The sequence below is a fragment of the Anomalospiza imberbis genome, chromosome 2 (assembly GCF_031753505.1).
Source record: "Anomalospiza imberbis isolate Cuckoo-Finch-1a 21T00152 chromosome 2, ASM3175350v1, whole genome shotgun sequence".
Lineage (NCBI taxonomy): Eukaryota > Metazoa > Chordata > Aves > Passeriformes > Viduidae > Anomalospiza > Anomalospiza imberbis.
Genome location: NC_089682.1, coordinates 46636704 through 46651162, shown reverse-complemented (window position 1 = coordinate 46651162; position 14459 = coordinate 46636704). Strand labels below are relative to the sequence as shown.

Sequence of the window (14459 nt, the reverse complement as noted above, 5' to 3'; positions counted from 1 at the left end):
ATGGTCACATTGGCATCTCCTTGTCATTGTTTTCACAGCTCTTCCAGCAGTTTGGCAACATAATGGCCAACCAGTTTTGGGCTGCAAATGTGCCTCCCAGTGAGGCCATCAGCCCCACCAGCAGCAGCCAGGAGAGAAGGCGCTTCCTCATCGCCAAATACCGGGAGGGCAAGTACCGCCACTACCACCCACTCTTTGGCAACCAGGAGGAGCTTGACAGGGTCAGTGGCTGCCAGGGATGGGCACCCGCTTGGGGGTTCTGCCTGGGTGCAAAGTGGTGCTGAGCTGGGGTCCTGAGGCTCTTTTGGGAGTGAAATCTGTGTCCAAGCAGACTGCCCACCATCCCTCCCTGTCTGTATCCCCCCAGCCCCCATTGCACACCCTGTATCCTCACTGTGCACCCCAAGCCAAAGTCTGGGGTCTCCAGGAAGGATGAGCCAGCTGTGGGGACAGGGTAACATCTCTGCTGTGGGGTGTAACCAGCTTCATTTGCAGGCTGGAGAGCCTTGTCCGAGATGGGGTCTCCCTACCACAGCCAGGCAGCCCTAAGGTTTACCTCTCCTTGGCTTGGAAATATTTTTGGGTTCAAGCTCTGGCCTGGATGGGGCTTATGTGAGCTTGAGCTGGAGGTACACCCCAGTTGAGGCAGCTTGACATCCCTCCCCAGGAGTACCTGGCCAGCACTCCTAATCACCACCCATGGCACCCATTCCTGGTGCTGGCTGTTTGCAGGGTGCCAGACTAAGTGACCACACAAGGAATATCATGCAGGGAATGCCATCCTGGCACTCTGGCTGCTGACCTTCGCCTCCTGCTCTGCCATGGCTTTGCCTCTGCCGTGGCTTCTCCAGTGTTTTTACAAGCGGTGGGAGTACATGGGGGGCCCAGTCAGCCATGGGAATTCGCATGTGGGCTTGTTTGTTTTCGTACTCTGGCTTGGCCGGCCCGCCCCGCTGCTGTATGACTTCACCCCGGCTCCTTAAGGGAGGGATTCGCTGCTGGCTCCAAAGTTTTTCTCCCAGTTTGAGCCTCCTTTGTTCTGACCAGGCGGCTGGGAGGCGGCTGGGAGGCGGCCGGGGGTCCAGCAGCTCACTGTCTCCAGCTCACTGGTCCTGGCTCCTTTTGCTGGGGGTCTTCTCCTCCTCCTCCTCCTCAGTGAGAGCCATCAGCTTCACCACTGGCCTCCTGGCTCTGCTGCAGGCTCTGTGTGCGGCCGTCACCACCAGTGACCTGGCAGAGACACAGGCTCTGCTCTTCTGTGGGGCATCGGTGACCTGTGACACTGGGGACCCCCAGTGCCCAACACCCCTGGCCCTGGCTGAGAGAAGTGGGCAGCGGCTGCAGATGGAGTTCCTGCTCCACAACAAAACCTCAGGTAAGGGCTGATCCCCTTGAAGCTCCGCCATGAGCTCACACCCACTGGCAACTTTCCCAGAGTTGCTGCTGGGGTATTCTGGGGGACACAGCTATGTTTTGAGCTGGTCCCAGCTCTGTGTCCTGCCAGCAGCTTCCTGGCAGGAGGCTCTCCATCTGCTGGCACTGTTGAGGGTCTGTATACCCCGCAAAGAGGGAAGAGAGGCTTTCGGGAACCCCTGTGCCCCTGGGGGCTCAATCCCAGCTGAGAACACAGGTCTGAAGCCCAGCTGGGGATGCAGGCGGGTGTTGCAGGTACTGGAAGGGATAGGAGAGAGTATTCCCACACCATCATGGCATGCTGTGGGCATTCCAGGCAGCTTCAAGCGACATTCCTCTGTCAGATGGGCAGCCCCCACCTCCAACATGTCCCAGGGCAGGAGGGCTGACCCCCTAATGACCAGTCCCATTCTGCTGGATGTGCACCCCGGCCCCTGAGCTTGACTCCAGGAGGGCTGATGGCTCCTGTGGGATCTGCACCCTAACGCAGGTGTTGGACAAGGGGGCAGGAACGCTTGGGCAGGTGGAACAGAGGTGTGGGGGGCAGGCCAGCGCCTGCCAGAGCTGTCACCTCCGTCCTTGCCTTGTCAGCCAAATCTGTCCTGTGGAAGTTGGAATTTGCCCAGGTCTGGGGCTGGCCCAGCTTTTCCTGACGTGTCAGCTCTAAAGGTGTCTGGGAGAGCTGTGAGGCCTCCCAGGCCACCCCAGTGAGCCAGAGAAATCCAAAGCTTGGGCTCATACTGCTGGGATTGCTGGGGTGGATGAGCCCAGCACTGTGTGAAGCAGGGCTGGACTGGGAGAGCAGGGAGAGCCTCATCCTGGATTCCCCAGTTCTAGAGCTCCAGGTACCCTACACCCAGACCTGGTGTGATTTAGGGGTGTACCTGCATCCTATCTCTTCTTCATCCCAGAGGAAGTGGGGGTTGCATCTTGCTGGCAAGGTAGGGAAATCGAGGCAGGAGACATGAGTGTGATCAGATGAGGAGGCAGTGACAGAGCTCTGGGCTGTTATTTCAGCTGCAGGACTGTGATGCTCTGCCCTGCACCTCCTGCAGAGCAGCAGGGTCCTGGAACAGCCTGGGAGGGACCTTAGTGGTGGGGGAGCCTGGACCCCATCTCCCCACATTGTTCCCATCCAGTCCCAGCTCAGTGCTTAGGGAGGACTTGGGATGTGGAATGACTCCCAGGCAGCCCTGGATTTGGATACCAGCACTGTTCCTTGCACCCCAGTTGTGCTGTGGTGGGAGCTCGGGGTGCAGCCTGTGAGATGCTCTTTGTGCTGAGATGGGGGAAACCCAGCTGCCCTGTGGGGCTGGGGGAGGAGGCCAGCTCCCCATGACAGACTGATCTCCCTGCTTGCAGAGCCACCACGCCTGGAGATGGTGTGCAGTGAGGAGAAGCCCTACTCTGTACACCTGCCCTCTATTACCCACAATGGCTTCCTCTACAAGACCCCCTCCATGGTCAAGCCCATCAGTGAGCGGAAGGGCCCAGAAGGTACATATGTGAGACAGGAAAAAGGGAGCTGGGAGATTGATAGCATTTTCCCCTGTTCTCTCAGTCATTGAAAAGGTGGTGGGGAAGTGCAGCATTACTTGGTAGCTTGGTTTGATGGGTGGTCACATCAGATGGGCACCCAGTAGGTGCTGCTGGAGTGCTCAGGCTGGTTTGGTGGGTGCCATGGGGTGGGCCAGAGCTTAGGGAGGCTGCTCAGTGCTCTCCTGTGCTGTACAGAGTTCAGCCGGCGATGGTGCACACTGCAGGATGGTGTGCTCAGCTACTATGAGAACAACCGTAACACTGTGCCCAATGGTGAGATCAGGGTGGAGGAAATTGTCTGCCTGGTGAACAACCCACTCCATGCCCATGGGTAAGGCTGCACTCCCCTGAAGCACCCCAACAGCCACTCCTTTCCTGCAGGGCCTGGCACAGCTGTAGTGGCCCCCATGAGGGGTGGCACGAGGCGACTGTAGTCCCCAACCCCACCAATGATCCCTGAGCTGATGGCTTCGCAAGGATTCTGTGTAAACAGTTTGCAGCCCCTTTGGAGCATCTTTCCAATACTTTTCTAACACCTTTGCGACCTCTTTGCAGCTGCTTTGTAATCCCTCTGGAACCCCAGTTGAACTCCTTTGTAACCATTTTGTGGCCCCTGTGCAGTCCCTGTGTCTCCTGTTGGAACAGTCTGGCAGCACAGGGATGCTCCAGTGCCTGGGGCCATGGAGGGGGGATGCCACATTAGATCAGCCATTGTTACCCCTGGAACACCCCTATCGCCCACCCAGCTCTATCTCACTCCTGTGGATATCCAGACTCCCCTTTTCCTCCCTCCTGAAGGATTGAGAGCACGTTTGAGGTGTATACCGCGGCAGATCGACTCTACCTCTTCGGGCTGGAGAGCCCTGACTCTGCTCGAGAATGGCTCAAGTCTATTGCCAAGGTGGGATGCAGGGGCCTGGGGTGGCCCTGGGTGCTGGTGGCAACTGGATGCAGTGGTGCTGATGGATTCCTCTCCTCCCTGGCTCAGTCCTTTGTCCACCCCTGTGCCGAGGAGCTGCTGGCACTAGACTTTGAGCGGCTTGGCCGACTGCATTACAAAGGGGGTCTCACCCTGGAGCATGCCCAGGAGGGCTGGTTTGCCCTGGTCGGCTCCACGCTTCATATCTGCTCTGAGGATGGTCGTCAGCAGGAGCCACTCCAGCTGCGCAAGCTGCAGGAGCTCTGTGAGTACCTCTGTCCTGCTGGCAGAACCCCCTGGCTGGGGGGGGGGATGCGTCCCCCAAATCCTGCTCTAGGATGCACCTAGCTTTTGGTGGGAGTCTGGTGGATATCGCTCCTGTGGAGATCAAGTGTTCCTTGAAAGAGGGAATGCAGCTGTATTTTTAACTCTCCATCCTCCATCCTTTTCCCCCTCTCCATCCTCTTCCCCATCTCTGCTTGTCCCATTTGGACTGGAGCTGGACCTGTTGGCAGAGCCTCCCACAGGATGTGGGTCTAGGGGAGCTGTGGCACCCTATGTTCCCGTAGGTGATGGGCTCCCTGCCTTCCTTTCCAGCCATCCAGGGGGACCACGAGGTTCTGGTGTTGGTGGAGAGGCGGAGGTAAGAAGGTGGGGGAGAAGGCCCCCCCCGCCCCAACCAAATACCCCTCCTTGTTCTGGAGTGTCTTTACCCTCCCTGCCATGACTATAGACCCCTAAAATTGAGTTTGGATCACCTGCAGGCCCCCAGGGCCAGCCTTCCTGGGGGTTGCAGACATGCAGTGGGGTCTGGGGAGAACACGTGACCCCCTGCTGAGCCTAGGCATGCTGGCAGGACGCTGTACATCCAAGGGGAGCGGAAGCTAGATTTCCTGGGCTGGGTCCACACCATCCAGAAGGCTGCAAGCAGCTCGGGAGACACCTTGTCGGAGCAGCAGCTGACAGAGTCGGATGTCCCCCTGCTGGTGGACCGCTGCATTGACTACATCACTCAGTGCGGTATGGGTCAAGTCCTGGGATGCTGGCAGGGACCAGAGTATGGCATTCAGGTCAATCCACTGGTATGGTGTGGCAGGCTGAGAACCCTATGTGTTCGTGATTCATGGTTCCCTCCCTCCCTGAACATCTGCTCCAGCTCTGTGGGAGGGCTCCATCTCTAGCAGGGCTTTGTTTCCAGTCACAGGAACACCTGTGGGATGGGATACTCTGTGGCACCTGACAGTGTTTGATGGGGAGCTGGTGGGCGGCCGGGAGTGGGGTTTGTGTCCTGCAGAGGGGGTCTCATTCCCACTGGCTCCATCACAGGGCTGACGTCTGAGGGAATCTACCGCAAGAGCGGGCAGAACTCTAAGACCACCAGCCTTCTAGAGGTGCTGCAGCGGGATGCACGCTGCGTCTGCCTGAAAGAGGGTGAGCACCAGGTGGATGATGTTGCCAACACCCTCAAACGCTTCTTCCGTGACCTTGGGGATGGGCTCTTCACTCGGCAGTGGGCCCCAGACTGGCTGTGGGTAACAGGTGAGCCCTGGGGGCTGCTTGGGGGTGGCAGGAGGAGGGGTGTGGGCTACCCGGTTCTGTGCAGCTGATTTGTCCCCTTCATGGTTTGGAGAAATATGTCTGGGCTCCACTTGTTCCCCTGTGCAGGGGTCTCAAGTGGTGGGTGGGGAGTGGAGTGTGTTTATGCTGCCCCTGTACAGACTCATGCTCTGGCAAGGGTGGGGCTGAGCCAGGGGAGACAGCCAGATCCTCCTTCCGTTTTGGATCTGCTCACTGGACACTTGCGATAGATGCACCCAGTAGAAAAACAGACACAAACTACAGCCCCATGGGGCTGGGATGCTCTGGCTTCAGAGAGCTGAGATGCTCCAGTTTGTGATGCTCCAGCTCTCTGGAGCTGGGATTCTCTGGCCCCATGATGCTGGGATGCTCCAGTCCCATTATGCTGAGATACTCTGTTTCCATAAATCTGGGGTGATCTAGCCCTGCAGAGCTGGGATGTCCATGGAGCCGGGGTGCCCTGGCCTCACAGGTCTGGGATGATTCAGCCCCATAAAGCAGGTGTGCTGTCACCCCATGGACCTGGAATTCTCCAGGCCTAGGATGCTCTGGCACCTTGGAACTGGCAGGTTCCAGCCCCATGGAGCTGAGATGCTCCTTCCCCATTTAGCTAGGGTGTTCCAACCCCATGGAGCTGGGACAAACTGGCCACATGGAACTGGAGTGCTCCAGCCCCATGATGCTGGGTTACTCTGGTCCCATGATTCTGGGATGCTTCAGCTCTGGCATGCTCTGGCTCTGCAGACCTGGGATGTTCTCTGACGTCATGGATTTGGGATGCTCCATCCCCATGTTGGGACAGGAGAGGGGAAGTGGAGTGTGTAGAGGGGATGGTGTGGCCCTGAACCTTAATCTCCACTTTGTGATCCTCCATGTTCATTCTCTCCCTCTGGCAGCGCTGGAGGATGAGGAGGCAAAGGTTGGCGAGTACCGGCAGCTTTTGGCTGCCCTCCCTCCAGTGAACCGGGCCACGCTGAAGGCGCTCATCAATCACCTCTTCCGGTATGGCATCGACCCATTGGGCATGAACCTCTCCACTGTGGGGTCCTTGTTGGCTCTGGGGTGTGGGAGAGCCTTTATCCTTTTGCTCATGTCCCCAGCAAGGAAAGGAGAGGAGTTTGGGGTCAAGCTGTGCCTGATGCCAAGTATAATATCCTGCATGGGGGTTGAAGGGAGGGGTCTGGGGAGCGTTCTGGGGCAGGAATCTTGACAGAGTTTCCCACAGGGTCCAGTGCTTCTCTGGGGAGAACCAGATGAACACACACAACCTGGCCATTGTCTTCGGGCCCACACTCTTCCAGACGGATGGGAAGGACTACAAGGCAGGACGTGTGGTGGAGGACCTCATCAGTCACTATGTGGAGATCTTTAACGTAGGTTCACCCCTGGGTCCCAGTGTGCAGATATTCACAGGGAATAGAGAGGTGGAAGGAAGAGGAAGTCAGGTCTGCTCTGTCTGTAGACATCTTGCTTTGGAGACAAGGGGAGAGAGGACCATGTATTTTCAAACCTTGGAAACCAGAAGCCTGGAGCTAGAATGGTCTGATCAGCCCTGATGGCTTCTCTTCTTTGGTAGGTCAATGACCAAGAGATGAAGAAGCAGCAGGATGAAATCACAGCCATCATGAAGATGCGGGAGGCATCATCCAGTGGAACGCAGGTGGGTCCTGGACATGAGGACATTTTCTCCTGGGGCCCTCAATGTCTACTGTAGCATCTCTTGGACATGTCCTGGGCAAAGGATGTTTACACTACTGGGGGGGATTTCACCCACACATGGGAAGCTGCAGGCTGAAGCACTTTATTGTTGCCCTCCAGCAAGCTGGGGACTTCATCTGTACTGTCTACCTGGAGGAGAAGAAGACAGAGACAGAGCAGCATGTCAAGGTGAGTGGTTGGGCAGAGGGTGAAGAGGGGACAGAGGTCCCCTTGTTGTATGCACAAGCCTTTGTGGTGGCATGGGTACTCACACTGAGTTGGACATCTGTGGTGTGAGGATCAAGGGGCCTGGGCACTGACTGATGGAGACTTGCCCCCTCCTTCTCAGATCCCAGCCACGATGACGGCTGAGGAGCTCACCTTTGAGATCCTGGACCGGCGAAAAATTGTCATGAAGGAGAAGGACTACTGGAGCTGCTTCGAAGTGAATGAGAAGGAAGAGGCAGGTTGGTACTGGGGCATGAGGGTGGTGATGAGGAGTAGAGAGATGGAGATGAAGGTGGGGATGATGTTGGAGGTGGAGATGGGGATGCAGATGGGGATGAAGTTAGAGATGGAAATGAAGTAGGGATGAGGATGGAGAAGATGATAGACATGGTGATGCAGATGGAATAAGGATTGGTATGGGGATAGAGATGCAGATGGAGATGGGAATGGATATAGGGATGGGTATGAAAAATCTGCCCTTGTGATTGCACCAAGGAGCAATTTGGGATGGGCTCCGGGTGCTCAGGGGAGGACAGTTGCTTACCTTATCCAGCTTGCACATGGCCAAGTACTGTAGATGGGCTGAAGTTTGGGCCAGGTCATCTGTCTGTATCCTTAGGAGTTCAAGTGCCTTTGAAGCTTTGATGGGGGGAGGTGTCCAGGTTCTCCGGCCACCAAAGTGAGCGGCCATATGTTGGCCATAGGCAGCAGCAAGGGAGAGATCAACAGAAACAGGATGAGAGCCTGTTCCTGCCTTATGGTGCCTTGAGTTCCTGCTGCCAGTGGGTAGGGGTCAGTCTCTTCTAGGTAACAAGTGACAAGATAAGAAGAAATGGCCTCAAGTTATGCCAGGGGATGTTTAGGCTGGATATTTGAGAAAATTCCTTCAACTAAGGAGTTGTCAGCCAGCCCTGGCACAGGCCGCCCCAGGCAATGGTGGAATGTCCCTGGAGAAATTGACAAGACTTGTAGGTGTGGCACTTAGGGACATAGTTTAGTGGCAAGACCATGTCAGACCCTCAGGACACAAGTGTGACACTCTCTGGATGGGAGCTGGCCCTGGGTGCACTTTCTGAGACCTGCCTGTCTCCTGACTTACAGAGCGGCCGTTGCATTACTCGGAGAAAGTTCTGCCCATCCTGCACTGCCTGGGGACAGAGAGTTACTTGGTGGTGAAGAAACAGATGTCCATGGAGAACATGCTCATCTACCTTGGTGAGAGGCAGGGGCCATGGTCTAGGCAGGGAAAGAAGGAGGGGGATGGGATGGGATGGGATAGGATGGGATGAGGATTGAACAATGATGGGGATGCAGAGTGGAGGGGAGGGGGTGGAGAAAGGGTTGGGAATGGGGAAGAGAACGGTATGGGATCCGAGTAGGCACCAGCTCAGTTAGCATGTGACTCGGAGTCCCCTGATATGCTGTCATGGCCAAATGCTGTGACCAGAGCAGTAGAGTAGGGATGCTAGTCCTGCCTGCCCTGCCTGACCTGGGAGTTGAGGGGCAATGCCAGGACTCTGCAGCAGCTGGAGGGCTGCTGTTACAGGGGGTGAGGGTCTGGCTGTGCCCTCCTTCGGGGGCCTGACGCCCCTGGGGAGCCAGAGCCACTCAGGCATGTGCCTCCAGCTAGCAGAGTGGGTGACTGCAAGCATGGCATGATGAAATTCCGGGAGGAGAGGAACCTGCTGGGGCTTGGGCTGAGCACTGGCTTCCATGATCGCTACTTCATCCTCAACCACTCCTGGCTGCGCCTCTACAAAGAAGTGCGGGTGAGCCCTGCCTTCTCCTGCCCCTTCTCCTTCCACTTCTCCTTCCCCATCTCCTTCCCTTGCCTTTTCTTCCCTGGCCCTTCTCTGGCCCTTCCCCACCCTGCCCTGCCCTGCCTTGCCCTGCCACACTGTGACTCTGTGGGGATGCCCTGAGGACATGGGATCCATGTGGGCTGACATTGCTCAGGCAGTGCAGGCAGCCACGGGCAGTGCCAGAGCTGGCCCCTGAAGTGCTGTCACCCAGACCTGGAGCAGATCCTGGAGCTCCTGGTCAGTGCCAGGGCTGAGGGGGCACATGCTGACATACTGGCTGTGCACTGACAGCCACTCCTTGCCCCCCTATTCCTGGTTGCCCTGATGTGACATTGCACCTTAGCACATTACCACTCCATCCCTATGGCCAGCCCGTGGGCACAGGGGAGCTGCAGGGAGGGGTCCCCTACCTCTGCCTTAACCCTTCTCCTCTGTTGAACAGAGCCTGAGGCAGCGGAGCCCCCCCTTGGAGAGCGTGAGTAGGGAGGGGAATGGGGGACTTAGCTGGGGTGCAGGGGCTCCCATGCCCTCTGCCCTTACAAGTGTGCCCAGGATTGACCTCAGATCCAGTCCAGGGTCAGTCTTAAATCCAATCCTGCAGCACACATGTGCCAATCACTGGAACTGTCCCTGGTGCTACCAGATCTCCCCATTTGGCCCTTCTGGCTTGTGGGTCCTGCTGTCCTTTACTCCAGGCAGCTAGAGCTGGGTCTGGGGAAGGGACCAGAGAGGATAGGGATGGGCTGAGCTGCTTCCCCATCCTGCAGGCATTGGATCGGGCTCTTGTAAGTCAACACTGCTTGCATGTGAACATGGATGGAGGGTCCCCAGTGTGGCATGTGCTTTTGGGTCATGGCAAGGCACAGCCAGCACTGGAAGGGTCCTCGTGCTGTGCCACAGTGACAGTGGGAAGTTTAGGAATGTGCTCTGGGCAGAGTGGGTCTGGGTCCTCCACTGCCATGGCTGTAGCCATGATGCTGAGGAGGGGTATGAGGTGGGATCCCTTGAGGAATGTCTAGTGCCAGGCTCTCGAGACCCTGTCACAATGTGCAAGTGCTGGTCCCAGCTCAGAAGGCAACTGGCACTGTCTAGCAGGGACAGGCCACCTATGTCCCTTTCCTACTACCTGTGGCGCTTGTCATGGGTGACATACACATGCTCTGCTCCATGCTGGGCTTCACCCGCCTCCCTGTCGCCACATCACTACAGCCTTTCCTCCCTGCTGGGGGCGGATCCTATCCCAGCAACGGTGGGGACTGTGGTGGGTGGGGATAGGTCTGGCAGCCACCAACCCAGTGTTGGTTCCCTGTTCCCCCAGAGTCACAAGCCAGAAAAGGAGTGGCCTGTCCGAAACCTGAAGGTCTACCTGGGTGTTAAAAAGAAGCTTCGACCCCCGACGTGGTGAGCAGCAAAGGAGTAGCCTGTGGTGCCGAAGGATGAGGACAGGAGTGGAGATGGGGACAGGGAAAAAGACAGGGACAGTTTTGACTGCTACACCCGTCCTCTGCTGGCCAGGCCTTCTGCCACCAGGTGTCAGAGCAGCCCTGTAGCATGCTTTTGCAGCCTGATCGAACCAGCAGGGATTGGGCTGTCCCCAGCACTGTTCTCAGCCCTGTCCACAGCCTGTATTCGGCGCTGTCCCTGCCCTGTCTTTCTCCGAGCCCTGTTCCTGGCACTGTCCCCGGGGGTGTTTGTGGGGTTGAGGGGATTTGCAGAACTGGGGGAGGGTTTGAGGAGCTGGAGTGGGCAGTTGCAGGGACAGTGGGGGGTTTGCAGGGATGGGGGTTGGCAGGGATGAGAGGGGTTTGCTGGGGTACTTGACCAGCAGAGGACAGCTTCGTGGGCTGTTGGGATTCATGTTTTCACTCCTTTCTTCCAGCTGGGGTTTTACAGTATTCTACGAAAACGAGAAGCACGAGAAGCAGCAATGGTGAGGGAAGGCGACACGGGATACTAAACTTCTCCCTGGGATAGACAGACACATGGCAGCTCTCAGGAGTCTTTGCCATGGCAGGGGGAGATGGGGAATCATAGAAATCATGAAACTATTTGGATGGGAAATGACCTTGAAGATCATCCAGTTGCACCCTCCTGACATTGGCAGGGACATTATATGTGTGGAGACAGCCTGGCTGAGCGCTCATGGCCCCATACAGGTTCCTCCTGAGGCCTGTGGCTGTCCCCTTCAGTCCCCTGGAGTCTCATGCAGAGCAGCAGCTGAGGTCTCTGGAGCAGGCAGGTGTCCCTGGAGTGGGCAGAGGAGACACCTTACTTGCCTCCACCACCTCCTCTGTCTGCTGACACTTTTTTCCACAGGTACCTGTGCTGTGACACCCAGGCCGATCTGCGGGAGTGGTTTGCCACCTTTCTTCAGGTGCAGGTAGGGAGTGGGCTGGATGATCACCCCCTGCACACCCCATGGGGGACAGTCCCAGAGGGATGCTTGGCCAGCAGAAACACTTTGGAGTATCCAAACATCCCTAAACACCAGCACCAGGGCAAAAGAGAGGTCCTGGGGTGGATGAGTCTCTGGTCTCCATCACCGTCCCCTCTGTCTGCAGAATGGGGGTGCCCTGTGGCCCTCGGAGCGTCCCAAGATGCGGGTGGCACGGCCGCAGCAGGATGCCAGGTTGGGTAACATCTCCCTCATCCCGCTGCGGGGCAATGAGAGCGAGATGCGGAACAGTGTGGCTGCTTTTGCTACTGACCCCCTAACTGTGAGTGATCTCGGGGCACTGGATGGCCCTCCACGCAGGGCTGCATCCCCCCTGCATCACATGATGGGCAGGTCCTGGTCTCCAAACCTGGGTGGGGGATATCCTGGCTCCCATTCCTGCTCCCATTACTTATGTACTGCATCATCTCCAGTGATGGATCTGAGGGAGCTAGCTGATCCTTTGGGGGCTGGTGGAGTCTTCTGGGTTCAGGGGGTCCCAAATCATGTGATGCAAAAAGAGGGGATGCTGCCATGCTCCTGATTTTTCCTCTAACAGGGTTGGGTTTTCTGTCCTGGTCACAGATCACCTCCCCATCCTGCTGTCTTATCTGTCTGCAACAGCTGTCTTGCCTGGGTGCTGTCACCCATCGAGTGTCCCTCAACCATACGGGTGCTGGTGCTGGACTCTTGCCCAACCATGGGGCTGGTGGTGGGACAGAAATGATCCCACCGCCTCTCACTGCCAATCACTTGGGCCCTTGTTGCTGTTATAAACCAGGGGACAGCGCTGTGCCAGGGAAATCCCTCAACAGCATCAGTTGGGCATCACCCAGTGAGTGCTCAGGGATGCCCCAAGCGCAGAGAGCAGCATCTTTACTGCCCTGGAATGCCTGCACAGGCTCAGGTTTATAACAGAGGGCAGTGGGGAAGCCTCCAGGGGCTTTGGGTTGGCTATGCTTCACAGTATGCTTGTGGTGGTGTGGTCTGGTACAGGGGACCAGCACACCAGGGCTCCCAGGGGACAGTGGGTGAGTGTCCCCTGCCACGGGGCCAGCATGGGAAGAGGTTCTGGGACTGCAGTGACCCTGGGGCGACCATGGTTTCTGTTGCTGGGCATTTTCCCTGTGTCCCCCTGGGTGCCATGCTGCCAGTGATGCGCAGACACGGAGGAGGAGGAGGCTGAGGATGAAAGGTGATCTGTCTGCCCTTTGTCCCCAGCTTCTGCGGAACGTCTGAGCTGGAAAACTGACATGCCAGTGAGTTTCCCCCCTGCCTGCACACTCTGTCTTGATCTGATGACAGTGAGAGCCAGTGGCTCTGTCTGTCCTATTGCCATCCTGGCTTGGGGACATGGCACGTGTCCCCAGAGGTGAAAAGAGGTTGGAAGTGCCTGCTGTGTCCCCTTCGCTGACACTTTGCTCTCCACTTGTGCCACAGGTTCATCTCCAAGTGGGGCAGCCCGTGAGGTCTTGTGCCAGTCCCGCACTCCGGCACCTGCCAGGGTCCTGTTGCCTCCAGAGCCTCCACTGGGACCTCTCACCTTCCACTGTGGGGACCACAGGCAACCAGGAGGGGAGATGGCAGCGAGGCCACCTCCCCACCCCAGCAGAGCTGGGCTTGAGAGCAATTGCCAGACAGCCCACAGGATGTCAGCCCCCCGATTCTGTGCCCCAGCTGCCTTTGGCCACCACTTCTTTTCCCAGCTCTGGGAGGAGAAGCAGAGCCTAGCTGGGAGCTGCAGTTGAGGGCTTTTACGTTTCCTCTTCCATCCCCTATTTTTAAGTCTTTCTCATCTAAAATGATAAGGCAGGTGGGAGCTGCCCTTCCTGTGGGATGCCACACTAGCCCTTCTCATGGGATGCATGCCTGGCCCGAGGCACCGCCATCATCATACTCCCATCACTCCTGGGGAAGGGTCCCCTCTATGCAGGGTAGGGCAGGATGACAAGAACCTCAGTATTCACCCAACACTGGGAAGGGGGTACCCCTGGTCTCTGTCCTCCATCCATCAGGATGGAGATGGCAGGAACAGCCCCTGTGTCCCACTGCCGCCTCTTGATGATATTAAAGGTCTTAAGAAATGAAGTAGGAGTGTTCAGGTCTCTGCTAGCCACAAAGGGCAGGGGACACCAAGAGCTGGCAACCTGGAAGTGCAGAGGGACGGTCCTGGATGCACCTTCTGGGTGGTTGCCAGAGAATGGGTGCCATGGAAAAGGCAGTGAGCTGCCCTTTTGGGGACAGAGCAGTGGCACCCCAGTCCAACAATCCTCTGCTGTGATTGCTGAGCCTTGCCAGTGCAGCCAGAATGCTGTGCCAGTGCCAGAGTTGGTGTCTGTGCTGGACTGCCACTGTAGATCACCAGGAGTGGGTGGGAGCTACCAAGAAACGTGTGCAGGTGTGTTTCAGGGCCTTGGCCCTTGCAGTGTGAGGCACAATGGGCATTTCAAAGCCAGAGGCTGGGAGCTGTCTCTTGTTATCATGGCGGCCATAGGAACTCCTCCCCACAGCCCATGGCTGATCTGTGTGCTGCTGCTGTCTGCCAGTGCTTGTGACCTTAGAACTCCTCATGGAAACCCTTTGAGATTCATCTCACAGCCATCATGGTGGGGAACATCATTGGAGCTCAGCCTGAGTGGCAGAAGGTAGCTGGGAGTCTGCTTTCCCTGGTTTCCAGGGATGTGGGGATACTAATCCCCACAGATGTGGGGGTGCAGGGCTGATGGGAGGCAGGGATGCTGGTCCCCAGGGATGGAGGGATGCAGGGGGCTGGGTGTAACTGCAGGGCTGGGAGCATCATTCCCTGCTGAGTTGTCTGTGGCAGCCCTGAGTGGGGGTGTCCTACCGC

The 14459-nt window shown here is 57.3% G+C and overlaps 1 protein-coding gene across 5 annotated transcripts in view; it reads left to right on the top strand.

The window, feature by feature from the left end:
* The window catches only part of ARAP1 (ArfGAP with RhoGAP domain, ankyrin repeat and PH domain 1), a 35999-nt gene extending 22300 nt beyond the window's left edge, over window positions 1-13699 (top strand). For 2 of the 5 annotated variants that reach the window (XM_068180703.1, XM_068180702.1), the window contains exons 13-35: window positions 39-221; window positions 1201-1375; window positions 2776-2910; window positions 3148-3283; window positions 3751-3853; window positions 3941-4136; window positions 4469-4514; window positions 4728-4891; window positions 5198-5410; window positions 6346-6451; window positions 6675-6822; window positions 7026-7109; window positions 7268-7336; window positions 7497-7614; window positions 8477-8590; window positions 9002-9144; window positions 9620-9652; window positions 10496-10578; window positions 11057-11107; window positions 11494-11557; window positions 11739-11894; window positions 12833-12870; window positions 13052-13699. In XM_068180703.1, the coding sequence (XP_068036804.1) occupies window positions 39-221; window positions 1201-1375; window positions 2776-2910; window positions 3148-3283; window positions 3751-3853; window positions 3941-4136; window positions 4469-4514; window positions 4728-4891; window positions 5198-5410; window positions 6346-6451; window positions 6675-6822; window positions 7026-7109; window positions 7268-7336; window positions 7497-7614; window positions 8477-8590; window positions 9002-9144; window positions 9620-9652; window positions 10496-10578; window positions 11057-11107; window positions 11494-11557; window positions 11739-11894; window positions 12833-12850 (2538 nt within the window). In that variant the 3' untranslated portion in view covers window positions 12851-12870; window positions 13052-13699. Of the gene's footprint in view, window positions 1-38; window positions 222-1200; window positions 1376-2775; window positions 2911-3147; window positions 3284-3750; window positions 3854-3940; window positions 4137-4468; window positions 4515-4727; window positions 4892-5197; window positions 5411-6345; window positions 6452-6674; window positions 6823-7025; window positions 7110-7267; window positions 7337-7496; window positions 7615-8476; window positions 8591-9001; window positions 9145-9619; window positions 9653-10495; window positions 10579-11056; window positions 11108-11493; window positions 11558-11738; window positions 11895-12765; window positions 12871-13051 lie in introns of all 5 variants that reach the window. The other 3 variants (XR_010996172.1, XM_068180705.1, XM_068180704.1) reach the window with 3 other exon arrangements.
* The last annotated feature ends 760 nt before the right edge of the window (window positions 13700-14459 follow it).